Raw genomic sequence first — 16,713 nt, forward strand, 5'->3', positions numbered from 1 at the left:
CGACTTGGTGGTGAGATTGATAATCTTCACCTATATAAACAGTTCTTTTTTCTGTAGGCATCAAACCCTTCTTATGCTATATATCCCACTCATCGTAACGCAGGCCGTGTTATTAAACCCGGAACCCTAAATCCTAAACCAAAATATAGTATTGAAAAAAGAGAAGAGAAAAACCCTACCTTGGAATTATTCTTGTTTTTGAAAAAACAAAACTAATGGGAAGGAGAATTCGAATTTGGTGTAGAGGAGCACACAACTCTAGCCAACTTGACGAATTCCATGTTATTAAATGGTAACTTGACTTTTTATTAATAGTGCCAGAAAGGGAAAATTTGGAAAAATAACCAAATTTTAGACTAAATATAGAGTTATAACCACTGTTTTAATTTTATTATAATTATAATCAAAATTTGACGTAAAAGTACTAATATACCCTAAATATTAGGGTTTCTCACAACAACCAAAACACAACATTTAAACAACCTTATTATGAGGAATTAATCTCTATCGCTTTTTTATTTTCATTATTCTCTGCAACTTTTGAACTACTTCCTGCAACCTTCCGGATTTCTGCACAATGAAAGCATGAATCAAAAAGCAAAACCAGCAACATTTTTGCCATATCCTTTCTATGCCTTTGCAAGAGTTAGAGATTTTGGTGGCCAAACAAAATTTGACTCCATAAGTAGCAGGAAGGCAAGGACTACGGGTGGAGGACGATTGCCCTCCTCATCACATTGAGAGTATGCTCGAAAAAAATGTTTTACTTCACACTGGCCCCTGGAGGATTTTCTGTGGTATATTTATTTGGTCTTAATTTATGTTTTACTCATTTTCCAGAAAGGCTACGCTTTCAAAGCTCCCCTTCTCACAAAATCAATGGTTTTCTCTATATATTTTCCAAGTTCTCTGATATTTTAGGTTTTCCATGGAAGCTATTTTAATTCATGTTTTAATTCTGGTTTAAAGGTTGCAGATATCTAAAGGTGTAGTTAAAGATCGTAGACATTTGAAGGTAGTTTAAATCTCTATCTATATTCAAATCTGCAATATTATAAGTTGGGTTTTGGTCGTTGTGAGAAACCCTAACATTAAAGATATATTAGTACTTTTACATCAACTTTTGTTTATAATTATCATAAAATTAAAATGCTGGTTATAATTTTGCATGGGATCTAAATTTTGGTTATATTTCCAGATTTCCCCCATAAAATGGACTTTTTCATTAATGGATTTCAGTACAGAAAGTTCCATATCTCTTTTCACTTTTAGAATTTAACTAGCTTTCTCACAAGTTACAGCTGAAGAGCTAAATCAGTGTACTGACTCTGATAGTTTTTGTCAGCTGGGAAGATCATCAGATCTGCACCTGAACCTTTCTGCAAGATTCATCGATCTTGTCCTGAAGAATTTATCCTACCAAGTTGGGCTCTCAAATATGTGGAAGATCAAATGTGAACTGTTGAGCCAGTACTGGCCTGCCTTGGTCGGGTTTCGACACTTGGGTTGTCTCAGATTTTGTCTGATTATCATCTCCTCTCGAATGCAATGAACTCAGTTTGTTCTTAGTTTTGCTAAAACTAGATAATCCCACGTTGTTCCTCAACCTTGGTTCCAACAAATTTGACTGAGAACTATAAGGTTTGTGCTTGATTGACCGACTTCCATTGGTTCAATATCAGCGGTTTTGAGTTGTTGCTGGTGTTTGTGAAGCCAGAAACTGAGCAACTGTTGTCTGCAAGTCCAGTACGATGAGCTTTCAAGGACGAAAAATCCAACTGAATCTCATTTCTTTGATTCGCATGAATTTCATTGCATTGGACTTTCCCTCCAACTGTAGGACTTTGGATACCCATAAGAGGAAGGGAGGGATATAATCAGAGTATTTTAACGAAAATCTCCCGGTACTGTTCATTTTAACGAAAAACCATATTTTTACGCTAAAAAGTCAATCATGGTACTATTCACTTTACCATTTATTTTGTTCTTACTATTAAAATTCAAAGTTTTCAAACCATTTTCATTAGTTTTCCTATATAAATATTATTGTTTTCACATCTTTTATTTGTTGTGCATTGTGATCACATACGAAGCGCTTTTTATATAGAGTCACATTCTTGAAGAACGAAAAAAAAAAGAAATGATTGCATTTTTGAAAAACATCATATAACATCAATTACACTACTATTCTCAAATCTTTCTCACTTTTAGCTAAAGCATGTGAGCATTCATTCCCACAACTTTTACAACGGGAATTATATTTTAGTAGTGTGAAGACAATAATGTCTTGGGATTCGGACATCCTTAAAAAGAAATGAGAATATGAACATTTTACCTTTTAGAAAATTAGAGTGCCTATGGGTCTAGCTAAATGACATGTTATTGCACAGTTGATGTTATGGGTGCTGGTACAAGTGTCAAATTATTCTATTGGGTTGTTAATGGGTATCCATTAAGACCCGTTTAATTTGATATCACCGTAATATAAGGATGAAATTGATATTGATGAAAGACGATGTAAAGTTAAATCAAACTAAAAGAAGCGTAACGAGTATCCGTGAACAACCCAGTTTTAATGAAGATAGAAATGGGAAGGCCCAATGGGGCCCAGAAACGCAACTCACCATCCTAGGCGACAAAAGCTACGACCGTAAAGCCTAATCGCAGGCCCTACTGTTAGTACGGTGGCGATCCCTGTATTCAATCATTCGATGCGTGCTTTAGGTGGAAAAGACCAAAAGAGATGGACGGTCCTGATCCAATGCGACGTGCGCCATGCGATCACACACCCTCGATTCGACTTGCGAGCCTTTTCTTTCAACCTCGCATCGTCGCCTTCATTCCTCCAACGACTGACTGAGTGAGAGTTGAATTGGAGAGGTCTTCGTCTTCCCCAAATCTCCATTTTTTCAGAAATTTCACTGCATTTCTCAGACGGAGCTTTCTGTAATGATCCGAGCTGTTGGGGGTTTGGAAAGATCGGAGTAATTTTGCTTTTGGGTTTCGTATCTCTGGTAATTACTCTAACCCCCCACAAGATTTGAAATTTCTGCTAACCCCATTTGTAATTTGATTTTTCTGGTATGAATTTACCTTTATGGCAATTTTTTGTACGAATTTGTGTAAATTGCTGCCATTGTGTGTAAATTGGTAGAAAAAATTGGGGTTTCAGATGCAAATGACGAGATGGGTAATTGTGTTTTTACAAGAAAAACCGGAACTTTTTGTTGAGGAAGAAATTGACACTGATTTAAAGATGGATTTCCACTTTCATGGTCAATTGTAATTACAGTTTGCTGTCTGAGATTACTGTCAGCTCAACTTTTGTTTTTCTTATGATTTCTAGGCATTTAAATTAAAAATGTTAGCTTCAATACGTCGAATTTTCGGGCTTTTTTCCTTTTATCATTAAGAGTTTGGGGAATTTCTCAAATAATTTGTGTCCACATTTATTATTGGTTTTTCTTTTGGTCAATGGATTAATGGTTAGGAGTTTAAATTTGAGCTCATTGTGTTTATGAGCCTGCTCGGCTATCACCTAGCTGCTGGTCTGCGTGTTTTCTTTCGAGTAATCATCCTATGTTTTCAGATATTACTTTGCTTCTCTTTGTTTATGTTGTTGCGGTCTTTATCAGTTTCAGATGGATGCACCCTCACATAGATTCTTGGAAGAGTTGCTTCAATCCGCTGTCGAAAATCATGAGGATGGTGGCGTTGTCAGTGAACAATCTGTGCAGCCTGCAACATGTGCTCTATGCCAAAGGGCTATTTTGCCCGAGAATGAGGCGACTGAAGATGTTGAAATTATGTGTGGGGACTGTAAATTTCTGTACCTTGAAGATCTTGGTACTCCCTCACATGATTCTTATCAGAGGACGCCGCCTACGAGAAGAAGAGCTAGGACCAGCAGTTCTGAGTCACTTGAGAATACTTTTTTGCAACAATTCTCGCATGTGATTAATCTGGTGCGGCAAAACCAATCCCCTGGCGCTGGGCTTGAGGAACTACCTGTGGATGGTGATTCTGCTGCTAGGATACCGCGGCGCACAAGTAACCGTACTACACCAAGTGGGTCTAGAAGATGGCGGCGGGTACTCTCGGATACTGAAAGTGAGGGTTACGAAAATGTGGATTCTCTCTATGGGGAAACTGAATCAAATCTCAGTTTTGGTCGGTACAGGGTATTTCATGGTGAGAATGATGCAAATTCTTTTAGTGCGTATGGAGGGGACTCTGATGCTTCTGTGGACCTACATGGTTTCCTAGATATTGAAACAGTTATTCAACCAGATGAGGGAAGTGCTTATGATAGTGATACTGACATTGATCCAATGCATGCTGGTCTTAGCCAGTGGAACTCAGATGACGCTGAGGACGATGATGATGAGGGGGATGAAGAAGATGATGAATGGGAAGAAGCTGGTGTTGAAGTAAACATAGTTGAATCTAGGGAAACCCCAGGTGGTCGGCTTCGTAATCTTTTAGTTTCGAGTCCCGGCAGAAGTAATGGCCCATCCAATTGGCGCCAACAAATATATTCTCCTGAATCTGAGGGTATGATTCGTTATAGAATGAGGGGAACCAATCAAGTATATGACCTCTTTTCTAACGTGGAAGAATCAGAGTTGCTGCCTTATGTTGGAAATTCTGGTGATTATCTTGATGCTAGAGGCTTTGAAGAATTGCTCGAGCATCTTGCTGAGGTTGATAGCTTAAGACGAGGAGCACCTCCAGCTTCTGTTTCCCTTGTGAATAATCTGCCTCGTGTTGTCATTAGTAAGGAACATGACAAGCATGCTGACTTAGCCTGTGCAATTTGCAAGGATGTATTGCCAATTGGTACCGAAGTGAATCAGCTTCCCTGCTCTCACCTGTATCACTCTTCCTGTATTTTGCCATGGTTGAGTACACGGAATACTTGTCCACTCTGTCGATATGAGCTACCAACAGATGACAGAGACTACGAAGAGGGGAAACAGAACGTTGGTGCTAGAGCGGAGATCCACAACGTCCGGCAGCAGAATGCAAGTGAGGACAGTTCCTCCGGTGCTTTCAACAGAGCTGATGAAGATGAGGATGAAGAGCATGAGCAGAGTGCAGAAAATAGGGAACCAGCCACTGATGGCTCGAGAGGAGAAAATGGGCGGGGGAGATGGTTTTTTCTCGCTGCTGCTCCAATTGTCAGTCTCGTGGGGATTGTTCTTGTGCTGTGGTTAGGAAGTCCCCTGTTGGAAAGAAGACGACTGGCAGGAAACCAGAACTTTGCCAATCAGGCCCGCCACCAGAGTCATGTCACCGGCGCCTCACCCCACCACAGGGAGAACAGAAGCCGACCATGGTGGTCACTTTTCTGAGGGGAATTCTTGAAAATGTAGTAAATATCTATCTAAATTTGGTGTTTCTGCTTTCCCGAGTCCGGACTATTGTCTATTTGACCTGTAGCTGTCGTTCTGTAGCAGACCTTCAGTGAGGTTTTCGGATTGTTGTCGAATCATGTATAAATTTGTTCCTTTTTAAATGTACCTGTTCACGTTTTACGACCAAATGTGAGTTTAGTGTTCAATGTAGTGCAGGTTGAACTTTCCTCACACCTCTCCTTGGATATGGATTTTGTTTGATCAGATTCTAAACGAGCACAGCAAGTTTTTTTCTATTCGATTACTTACCGACATTCTGTTTTTTGATTAATTAAGGACGGGCATTCGGACTTGGGATCTTGTCCGCATCGGAAGAGAAGTACCACTAAACCAAGTTTTAGCTGGTTTTTTGACATCTGATTTTCCCTTAAAATAAATGACGTATATACACAACCCAAATTGCAGTCGCACTTACATTCGTTTTACAAGATCGCCGCCAAAACTTGTAATTTAAACGGTTAAGAAAAATTCGTAGCTCATGTCCACATCGAAAGAGAAGTACCACTAAACCAAGTTTTAGCTGGTTTTTTGACACCTGATTTTCCCTTAAAATAAATGACGTATATACACAACCCAAATTGCAGTCACACTTATATTCGTTTTACAAGATCGCCGCCAAAACTTGTAATTTAAACGGTTAAGAAAAATGAGTAGCTCAAGTAGTAAGGAGGATTCTTGCACCACAAAGTGCGACTGCAATTCGATTCCCTCTCTCCAACGTTGCTTGCTTGAAATGTAAAAAGTAAAATCACTTTGCAGGGCATCAAAGCTATCACCCACCACAAAGTTTCAATACTCTCCCCGATAGATTACACTAGTAAGGAATATCGCTTGTATGAAAAAGTAGGTTGAGGTACAAGACGATCTATTATTTTACATGGCTGTAACGGATCGTCTTGTACCTTAACCTACTTTTATTTGTACTCTTTTTTGCCCTTTAAGTTGCTTAATTTGTAAAATTTTACAAAAAAAATAACTTCAAAATTCGTATGAAAAGAGAATGAGATGAGCAAAATACAGGATTATAGTCACAGACGTGTAAGGAAGAAGGGGTAGGATCTCCCCCGTTCCTAAATAACTGCTTCCACTTTACAACCAGTCGGGGCCTCATAGAAAAGGCCGAATGTAGACGACAGCTGCCCTTCTACGGACCTGAAAAATTAATGGACGTAAATGGCAGCTGTCACAACAAAATTAACAGCCGGGCGGGATGCTCCTTCCTCCGGCTCAGTTACTGTGAACAGGTTGACACCTTGTATTCTACATGAATGAATAGTTTCCAAGTTCAGCTATATACTCTTACGGCTATTAACATCGACTGCCGGATAAATCGATGGCAGAAGGTAGATAGGGGTGAGTGGCACAGCAACAATTTGCAAGTTCTTTTCAGAAGAGTAGGTTGAGGTACAAGACGATCCACCCGGCCATGGAGAAGATGGCGAATATGTGCACCCAGAACAGGACGGCAGCTGCCTCTTTTCCGCAGCCTCTTAAATTTGCAACAGCACCTGCAGACAAGGTTTGATTTGTCAATGCGAAACTTGGATGTCGATTTGAAGCACAGTCGAGCTATCTATATAACTTGAGATTTGTTACCAGCAAGGACAGATGTAGGCATTGTGTTCTGGAGCAGCAGGATAAATCGAAACATTTTGTCATTGGCAGGGAGGAAGCCAAGCTTATCGGCTAACATTACAATGCCAAGTCCTACCGGGGGCACCAAGACTAGTCGTGCAAATATAATTGCAGCAGTTGTCCGTAGACCAAGTTTTGAACTTCCCGGACCTGCAAATAACACACAGATGTCGCAACTATATTCATCTAAAATTCAAACCAATTAGGTGGATGCTTATGACGAAGGGATGTCAACTCACCATCAATAAGGTTGCCACCTAATGCCAACAGAATGCACGGAATCATGGCTTCGCTGAAAATCACCGACATTGTGAGATTATAACAAATAAAGATTGCAATTCAACAGAATCCACAAAAGTAAGTTTTATTTCCATAGGCATCTATCACAAGCATATTTGACAAGAAAAGGTTGTAGGAATAGTACATGTTAAACGTTTCCACTATATTACTACTAAAGCTCTTCCATAATCTTGCATATATATACAAGCCAGAATAATATCAATTTTTCAAGTTGCAATTTCTCGACATAGTTTGAGTAGAATTATTGAATTATATTAGCTTTTATTCATCTATCAACATCAATAAACTGTGGTTTATCTATCAATGTCAACGACCCTGGAACTCGCAGCATTCTTAAACAGCATGTGTAGTCAAGACAACCACCAAATATTATCAGCTAGAACTTAGTAAGGGTTCAACTGAGCATACCCAAGGATACTGCAGCTATCAGTGAAGAAGAAAAGTGGACCATCAGATGTAAAGATCAATTTCTTTAAAAATGGTATTGCTCCAAGTACCATGGCCAGGATCTGCAGCAAAATTGTTCATACTAGTTAGAATATGCTCGTCATAAGAATCCAACTGATAAAACTCCTTAATAAATACAGTTATTAAATTATTTTAGCAAATAAATCAAACTTACAGAAGCTATTATAGGTGGTTGGAGAACTTGTTTGAGCTTCAACTTTTCGTATATAAATACGAAGAACTTTGTAATCTGCATGCAAGTCATGACATGTAATTAGGACCGTAGTACATACTAGAGACAACTACAACACAATAAGGCAAGTAAAGCAAAATCCCAAATTTCAAGTTCAAAGCTGTTATAATTCATGGATCTACATATGAAAGTCGACAAAAATTTAAGCTGCCTATCATTGCTATCAAATTTTTGCCCCGACAACATACATCCCAACTTACCAAAATAAAAGGTATTCCTTTTCTCTTTTTCTCAAATGATATATTTTGCATTAGGACAGGAAGATGTTTGTGACAACACGTATAGGATTAGATGTGGATGATTAGATTCATTCTCACCTTAGGTTTATCTGTATCATTTGAGTTAGTTTCTGCATCCTCTTTAGTTTCTGCAACCTCTTCTTGACGTGTTGTCTCTTCATTATTTTCATCATTTGTAAGCAACGGAATTTGTTCAGGTGTCATGCTCGTGCTGTTTTGAGGGCTTTTGATTGGGAGATCTTTCTCCTCAATGTCAAAGGTACCTTCAGGAGGGGGGGACAGCATTTGAAATACATACGTGTATAGAATGATTGCACCAACCTATCCGGGATAATAAACAACGTTTAGTACTTTATTATAGATGATTAAATTAATGCACCGGAAAATATGAAGTATTGAATCACTGCATAACTGCAACTTGGATTCAAGTATACAAGCAGTGGTGATAAAAAAAAGTGAAATGCAAATACTTACCCACTGGCCAAATGAAATATAGGCAGTCCCATCTGCTTTACACGTATCACCGAAAGGGTTCGATTTGTCTCTACACAAAGCTGCAATTAGAACCAGTGGCACATTCCCGATGTTTCCTGCAATCAATGGTATAAGCCAACACATGATGCACAAAGGCCAAGCAGCAAAAATGCAGCTTATATAGACAACTCAATATTTCAATGTATAGAAAGGGGTTTTCTAATTCGTTGAAACTATTGATCGAAGGGGTGTCAAAAAGCGTACCTATTCCAATCTGTATAATTGTAAACTTGAAGAAGGGGTACGGTGGTCGGACAATTGATGCAACGATATAACCTATCATGGAGCCTGTAGTGCTACCAATCACGACATTCACGGGAATAAACCACCTGTAAAAAGAGAATTTTCTAGTTCAAATATAATGCATTGGGATTTCGGCTACGGGATTACAAAAAACAGTAGAACTAACTCTTACCACTCGAGCATTTTCTTTAGGGTGATGGCTTGTCCAAGCTGAGAAAATATCAAACATGGAAGCAATAGCGAGAAGACCAACTGCAGAAAATAGTTGGAAATCAGTTATACAATGCAACAGTATATACACGAAAAGGTGGCTTATAGTGCAAAATTAGTAAGGGCTCGTTTGAGACAGCTTCTGCTCGCAAGTTCTTCCACTAGCAAGTGCTTTTATTATAAAGATGTTGAATTTCTAAAAAAAATAAAAAATCCAAGGGCTACGCCCACAAAGCACTTTTGTTTTCTTTCAAACCTAGTCAAAAGCACTTCTTACCCCATTCAAGAGTTTTCTTCCACTGGCTGGGAAGATGTTGACATACTTGGAAGCCATTAGAAGCCCCAGGGCGCACACAGTAAAAACCTTTGCTATGGGAAGCACCGCGATCTTGATCGTCCCAAGTAACGATTCCCCTCCGACTTGATTCGCCAGATGCACCGCCATCAAAACCCTCTCCATGGTTTTCCCTACTTTCCTTTACTGCAGTCTCTTCAATCTATATCCCAATTCACACAAATTCCTTCTCATGAAAAACCCGAACCGGTTTTCGCACAATTCATTTCTTGCCTCAGAATAACACCCCCTAAATTTACAATCCGGGATTGTAAGGGGGGGATTTCCAGACAAAAATTCTCTCCTTTTTCTGGGAAATCCACTCCTGCTCTGCAAATTATCCTTCTATCACCAAAAACAAAAACAAATAAGTAAGGAAACACCCACAATTTAAAACTCAAATCCAAGCTAAAATCCTAGTCATTGTCGAAATATAACTCTTTGGACGCAAAAACAAAAACATTATCCGAATCGATATAGAATTAATGTAAAACGGCAATCAAGTTAGAAGATATAAAACCATGTGCAACAAGGAACCCAAAAATCCCAACCTAAACTGTCGTGCTCCCCAGGTGGTAGTTGCCACGGATCCCCCGGAGAATTCGCAGCAGCCAAACCCTCTAGCAACCGGGAAACAGAAAACACACCACAAATAAAAGAAAAATAAATAAATGAAACAGAACACAAACCAACGTAGGAAATGGAGAAATGAAGAATCCGAGATCGAAGAAAACTGCAAATCAAATAAAAGACAAAACAAGAAAAACCCAAAATATAAACTGAGAATCTGGGTCGTCTGAGTTTACCTACTCTTTGCTTGCTGTGCCAATCTCTCTCTGTCTCTCTCTCTCTCTCTCTCTCTCTCGCTCTCTTTTGCTGGTAGTTGAAGTTGGCGCTTTCGCCTCAAAATGTTCTTATTAGCTTTTTGTTAATATTTGGATTTTGGATTCTTAACGTCGAAGACTCTTGTAATGGTGCGGCTTGGTTGACGAAACTACCCCTCCATTTTCCCTTGTATTACCGAATCTAGCCCTGCCATACTTAGGCCCCGTTTGGGATTGAGGTGATTTTAAAAAAAGCCACTGTGAAAAAAAGCTGAGGGTCATTTTTGTGTTTGGTAAACTGAAAAAAAAAAGGGCTTATTTTGGAAGCTGCTGTGAGAATAAGCTGAAAATCAAAGGAAAAGTTGAAGCTGCTATTTGTTGCTTTGAAAAAAAGCCAGTTTTTTCAAAGCACACAGAGCTACAGTGCTCCTTTAATGAAAAGACACACTATCATCCTGCTTTTTTTTCCAAAAGCACTTTCACAAAAAAGTTTACCAAACACTCTACTGGCTTTATTTCACAGCCGCTTATTCTCACAGCACAGCCGCTTATTCTCACAGCAGCTTTTTTTCAAAGCACAGCAATACCAAACCAGCCCTTAACCTTCCTGCCGACGAGACGAGTAATGTTAAAGATTTTAAATTTATAAATTAATATATTGTATATTAAATAATATGATAGTAATACTTACTATCCTATCTAGCAACGTTATATAAATTTTAATTTTAATATTTATATAGTAAAACAAAAATTTTTAAATTTAATACTTGAGAATGATGAACAAACATGCACCTGCGAACCATGAAGAACCACGTCCGCAGCTACGGTACTTCCACGCAACTGCATGTAGACTTCTTTTTTTGTGTAGTTCAGATTTCGTATTTTTGGTTATGTTTTGTTTGTGTGCTTTTTTGTGGTAAACAGCAAAGTTGACTTGGATTTTCTTTTTCTTATTTAGTTTTTAAATTTCTGTAAATGGTTTATGAAGTTGTCACATCGTTTAGTTTGTCCTTCGTTCGGCTTGTCATGTCGGGAAAGGTTAGGAGAGCTGCCTTACATGGCCTTGATTAAATTAATCTTGTCTTCATCAATTAAAATAATAGAAAGATTTGTGTGATGGAGGCAGATTCTTTGCGCTCTCACTTCCTGTACTTTCATGTGCCTTCTATTTGTGTGATCACGGTTAAGTTACGTTAATATTTTTTATTAATATTTTTTTTGTCTTATTATCTTTATAAAAAAATAATATAAAATGTTGACGTGGTTTAATCGTGACCACACAAAACAAGAGGGCACGAGAAATGGGAGGGTAGATAATCTACCTCCTTGTGTGATATATGATGATATGACACAAGTTATTAGTATTCTTTAGTGTTCTTGACTATCGTAAAAGAGTAATGTTATTCATACTATGTTTTTTTATATTACATTTTCATACCATCTTAGGTAGCATCTAATGTGGATAGCCACATCATTTGAAAAATTTGCAAAAACCAAGGAAGGAAGGAGAAAGATTCCTCGTATACCACAATCATCATTTAATTAACTATTTTTTCTTAATTATTAGTTTATTAAATAATGAACTAAATTTAAAAATCTGATTAATTCAAATAGCGTGGTTGTCCACATCAAATGTCACATAAGTTAGTATGAAAACGTGGTACAAAAACATAGTATAAATAGCATTACTCATCGCAAAGTTGTCAATTACTCTTGAACTATTTTTCATGTCAATCTTCTTTAAACTAGTAGGAAACTATCAATTACGATAATTAGGTGGTATACAATAGGCATATGTATAATAGAACGCTTTCTAACAACCTATGCATTCGATTATCGTTTCCAATTAGATGATCCATTAATGCAACTGACAGAGGATTATAAATGGATCAATTTTTTTTTGTTTTTACTAGAGATTGGAATAGATGGAATTTCTGTGGGATGTATTTTACTTGCAGGATTTATCACAATTTTAGCTACATTAGCGGCTCGGTCGGTTACTCAAGATTCACATGCACCCTCTCCATGGTTTTCCCTACTTTCTTTTACAGCAGTCTCTTCAATCTTATCCCAATTCACACAAATTCCTTCTCATGCAAAGCCCGAACTGGGTTTTCGCACAATTGAATTCTTTCTGGATTGTAGAAGGGGGATTTCCAGACCAAAAAATCTCTCCTTTTGCTGGGAAATCCACTCCTGCTCTGCAAATTCTTCTATCACCAAAAACAGAAATTCTAAAATTCATTACTCGAGGATAACGGGCAAAACATGCACCCGTGAAGAACCTCTAGGTCCGTACTGCGATACTTCCACGCAACTGCATGTCGACATCTCTTTTGGAGTAGTTCAAGTTTCGTATTCTTTGTTATGTTTTGGTTGTGTGTTTTTATGTGGCAAAGAGCAATTTGAGTTGGATTTTCTTTTTCTTTTTTTAATTTCTGTAAATGGTTTATTAAGTTGTCACATCGTTTGGTTTGTACATCATTCGTAAATTAAATTAATAGAAAGATTTGGGAGGTGTACGATGATATGACGCAAGTCACCAGCAGTCTTATGGTGTTCTCGTTTATACAAACAAGTAACTCGTTTATTCAACCAAGCTCAACTGCTTTACTATTAGTGTATAGTGCCAAATATCTTCCGAACTATTGCAAAGTTGTCAATTACTCATGAATTATTTTTCATGTCAATCCCTTTAAATTAGTATGAAGCTATCAATTACGATAATTAGGTGGTATACAATAGGTATATTCATAATATAACTCCTTTTAATAACTTATGCATTCAATTATTGTTTCCAATTGGATGATCCATTAAAGCAATTGATAGACGAATATAAATGGATCAAATTTTTTATTTTTTTAACTAGAGATTAGAAATAGATGGAATTTCTATAGGACCTATTTTACTTACAGGATTTATTACAACTTTAGCTACATTAGCAGCTCAGTCGGTTGCTCAAGATTCGTGACTATTCCATTTTCTGATGTTAGCAATGTATAGCAATCAAATAGGACTATTTTCTTCTAGAGACCTTTTACTTTTCTTCATCTTGTGGGAGTTGGAATTAATTCCAATTTATCTACTTCCATCCATACGTTTGCATTCAACTACAAATATTTTTTTTGGAAAACTGGACATTGTATTCCAGGGCCAAGGTCAAACAAAGACACAAAGAGGTTCACAAAATTTGTGTGGACTACAAAATTTGTTTTGCACACCACAAGAAGTTTTGTTTTTTATTAATGGGATTTTTGGGCATTGTACACTTCGGAGACAAAATGATATTCTAGTCTACGCTAAATTACGTGAAAAGAAATTTAAACTTAAAATACAAAGAGAGAGCATATTATTATTGCCAACCTAAGTTTTAAATCTGTTGCAACAATAATGTTATGATTCTTAAATTTATTTCATCCAATAATGCGCAAATACATGTGTTGATGTGTTTCATCTCAAAACAATGAGAAATGCTAATGAGACTTTTAAAAGGGCATACTGTTTTATAATATTAGTACGAAAATTAACGTTAAACTGTAAAGTGACATAAAATTCATAAAAATTCTCACTTTCAAAAATTCTCCTTAACATTTCTCAAAAACAAGTTGGTGCCACCCCAACATGAAACACTATCACGTACAGTTTGCAAATTACCTAAAAACTTTACACACAACCGCCGAGGTAGTACTATGTGTTATGTCACGAGAGGACGTATCATCTTTTAAATGCCTAGATTTTGTCTCACTTAATTCTTACTTAAAAAATATCTTAATTAACGATTCATTATGGTGAGCGGAAAAACGTTTCAACTACAAGTCCAGAAGCAGTAGAGAAGTCGGTCACTGGCTGTAATTTTGAACGACATAAAGCGTGATAGTTTGAAAGGTAGTTGGTTGAGGACGGTGGGGTCTCTTAGAAATTATGCTCATGTCGTTTGATAGCTATTTTGGAAATATTTATAAACAATGACTACAACAGTTTTTGGTGATTTTTTTTAACCAATTTTTAATAAGACTGTAAATAAATTCTGAAAAAAGTTCGTACAAGAATGTACATAACTGGTGTTTTTTACTGAAAGCACTTTAGGTGTTCTTAGAACCAATAAATATTTTCTCTAAAAGCGTTTTAGTAATTTTAAAAACACTTCTAAACGAGCTCAAATAAATAGAAAATGGCTTTGAAATGGTTGTTGAGGAATGGGGGACGATGCCCCTCCAACCAATTATTAATAAGGAAAACTAATGAAAAGGGCTTGAAAACTTTGAGTTTTAATGATAAGGACAAAATAAAGGGTAAAGTGAATAGTACCAGGATTGACTTTTTAGTGTAAAAATGTGGTTTTTCGTTAAAATGAACAGTACCGGATGCTTTTCGTTAAAGTTCCCTTATTAATATGTTGGGACGCTGTATAAATTGTTGTCATGTAGTAGCTGGATGTATTAACATAATAATTTACTAGCCTCATAACAACTTGCTACGCGTGACTTACACGTTTTAAATTTATTTATATGTGTAAACTGACAAAAGGAAAGTCAAATATTTGAAGTAAATAGATCATTTTAGATCATACTAGAAGAAACCCCTCATAAAATAATTAAAGCAGTTGAATTTACATAATAAAATCGGTCTCTATAGAATTTACATTCAGAATAGAGAAAATAATATTTAATAAACAATTGATTAAATCACATTATTGCTAGCCCATTGTGAGACTAGGCCCACCACTTTCCCCCAGTGTAGATAATATATTTTGTTTAAAAAAAAAAGAATCATTTGACAATTAATTTACAGGAAAATTAATGAAAAGAGTTTGAAAACTTTGAGTTTTAACGATAAGGACAAGATAAAGGGTAAAGTGAATAGTACAAGGTTTAACTTTTTAGTGTAAAAATGTGATTTTTCGTTAAAATGAACAGTACCGCGTGCTTTTCGTTAAAACTCCCTTAATTTAATCACATTATTATCTGCGTGTGAAAGACATTTTTTATAACCGACATTACAACCTCTTATTAAGATGGTTCGAACGTGTTTAAAAATAGAGAAATTGAATCATATTATTGCTAGCCTATTGTGAGATACTAATTATAAAAATAAAAATAAAGAAACTGCACTAAAAAATTAATTATTAAAAAAAACACTATTAAAATTACAAAATTACCCTTGTATTATTTTATGCATTCTTTTTACTGCTTTTGATTTTTTGGCTGAGAGGCATTTTGGCCGTATTATTTTTTGTTGAAGCCGTGACCCCAAAGTGGGGCTCTGGCTTTATATATAAGACAAATAAATTTCATAAAAAATAAAAAGGATCAGATTCGGATCAAATCGAAAGAGAAGAAGCAAGAAGTCATATATAGAAGATGAAGTCACATCATACTCCTATTTTTAGGGTTTACACTCTTTTACTATAGTGGTTTCCATGCAATTATTAAGCTTCTGGAATCTCCTCCTCCGCGTGATGATCGTGTTCTGAGTATTATTTCTCACACTCAATTAACATAATTTATACGACTGTTCTTTCGTCCAATAGCAGAAATTTAGTTTTTAGTGTTTAATGGTTTTATTGATTTATATAATTTTACGATTTTTGATGAGTTTGGCTTTTAACGAGTGCTTGAAGTCTACTCAGTGTTTTACGATTGGTGATGTTTTATTATAATATTTTTAGGTTTAGTTTGCAAGAATCATTTTGAGGCCTAATTCTTCATGATATGTATTTGTAATGTCCTCGTTTTAATCTCTTCTTCAAAAGTATAGTAATACTTTTTCCAAGCTATCAGATTCGACTAGCATAAATGTGATTGGAAAAAAAAAGGAATAGAGAACTTATAGAAATGGAAAGTAGGAAAAGGGTATCGGATCAATTATCCTATCTTGGTTTGAGTATTTGATTATATAGATTTCAAGAGGAAACTCATTTTTTTTATTCCATGTGTTAGTAAACACCTGGCCTGAAAATAGTGAAATATTTCTCATACATATTTTACGCAAAATACTCGTAAAGTAAAATGAATTCAATTCTTATTGTCTGCAAGTAAAAGTCCTACATGTTTACATAACAAGAATGGGAAAAGTAAGGAATTAGAGAACTCATAAGTAAAGGGAAAGAAAGGGAATAAATAAACTAGCTCCGCTTTGATATGGTTCATGACTTTGAAATATTTGATTTATAAATTTTAAGAGAAAACCAACAGTTTTCTAATTTTTTACTTATTAATAAACACATAAAAAAATTTTTAATGTGAAATACTTCGCCATACCTATATTTTAACAAACA

At 36.3% G+C, this 16,713-nt stretch overlaps 2 protein-coding genes across 8 annotated transcripts; one reads left to right on the forward strand and one right to left on the reverse strand.

Moving 5' to 3' along the window:
- Positions 1-2,765: 2,765 nt before the first annotated feature.
- LOC126593832 (uncharacterized) lies at positions 2,766-5,588 on the forward strand. Its single transcript, XM_050259963.1, has 2 exons — positions 2,766-3,014; positions 3,636-5,588. The coding sequence occupies exon 2, from the start codon at positions 3,642-3,644 to the stop codon at positions 5,352-5,354; it is 1,713 nt and encodes a 570-aa protein (XP_050115920.1). The 5' UTR covers positions 2,766-3,014; positions 3,636-3,641; the 3' UTR covers positions 5,355-5,588.
- Positions 5,589-6,390: 802 nt separating this feature from the next.
- Positions 6,391-10,584, reverse strand: LOC126593833 (protein PIN-LIKES 6-like). Of its 7 annotated transcripts, none has more exons than XM_050259967.1 (12): positions 10,419-10,561; positions 10,164-10,232; positions 9,556-9,954; positions 9,241-9,320; positions 9,030-9,154; positions 8,766-8,881; positions 8,370-8,612; positions 7,975-8,049; positions 7,761-7,861; positions 7,292-7,344; positions 7,014-7,202; positions 6,391-6,925 (listed from the first exon to the last, which is right to left on the reverse strand). In XM_050259967.1, exons 3-12 carry the CDS (start codon positions 9,736-9,738, stop codon positions 6,804-6,806), a joined length of 1,287 nt encoding a protein of 428 aa, XP_050115924.1. In that variant the 5' UTR covers positions 9,739-9,954; positions 10,164-10,232; positions 10,419-10,561; the 3' UTR covers positions 6,391-6,803. The 7 variants fall into 7 exon arrangements, with proteins under 7 accessions (XP_050115924.1, XP_050115922.1, XP_050115928.1 ...); XM_050259965.1 differs by having other exon boundaries at positions 9,556-9,957; XM_050259971.1 differs by having other exon boundaries at positions 10,423-10,548.
- Between the last annotated feature and the right edge of the window lie 6,129 nt (positions 10,585-16,713).

This window comes from Malus sylvestris, chromosome 12 (genome assembly GCF_916048215.2).
Source record: "Malus sylvestris chromosome 12, drMalSylv7.2, whole genome shotgun sequence".
Taxonomy (NCBI): Eukaryota; Viridiplantae; Streptophyta; class Magnoliopsida; order Rosales; family Rosaceae; genus Malus; species Malus sylvestris.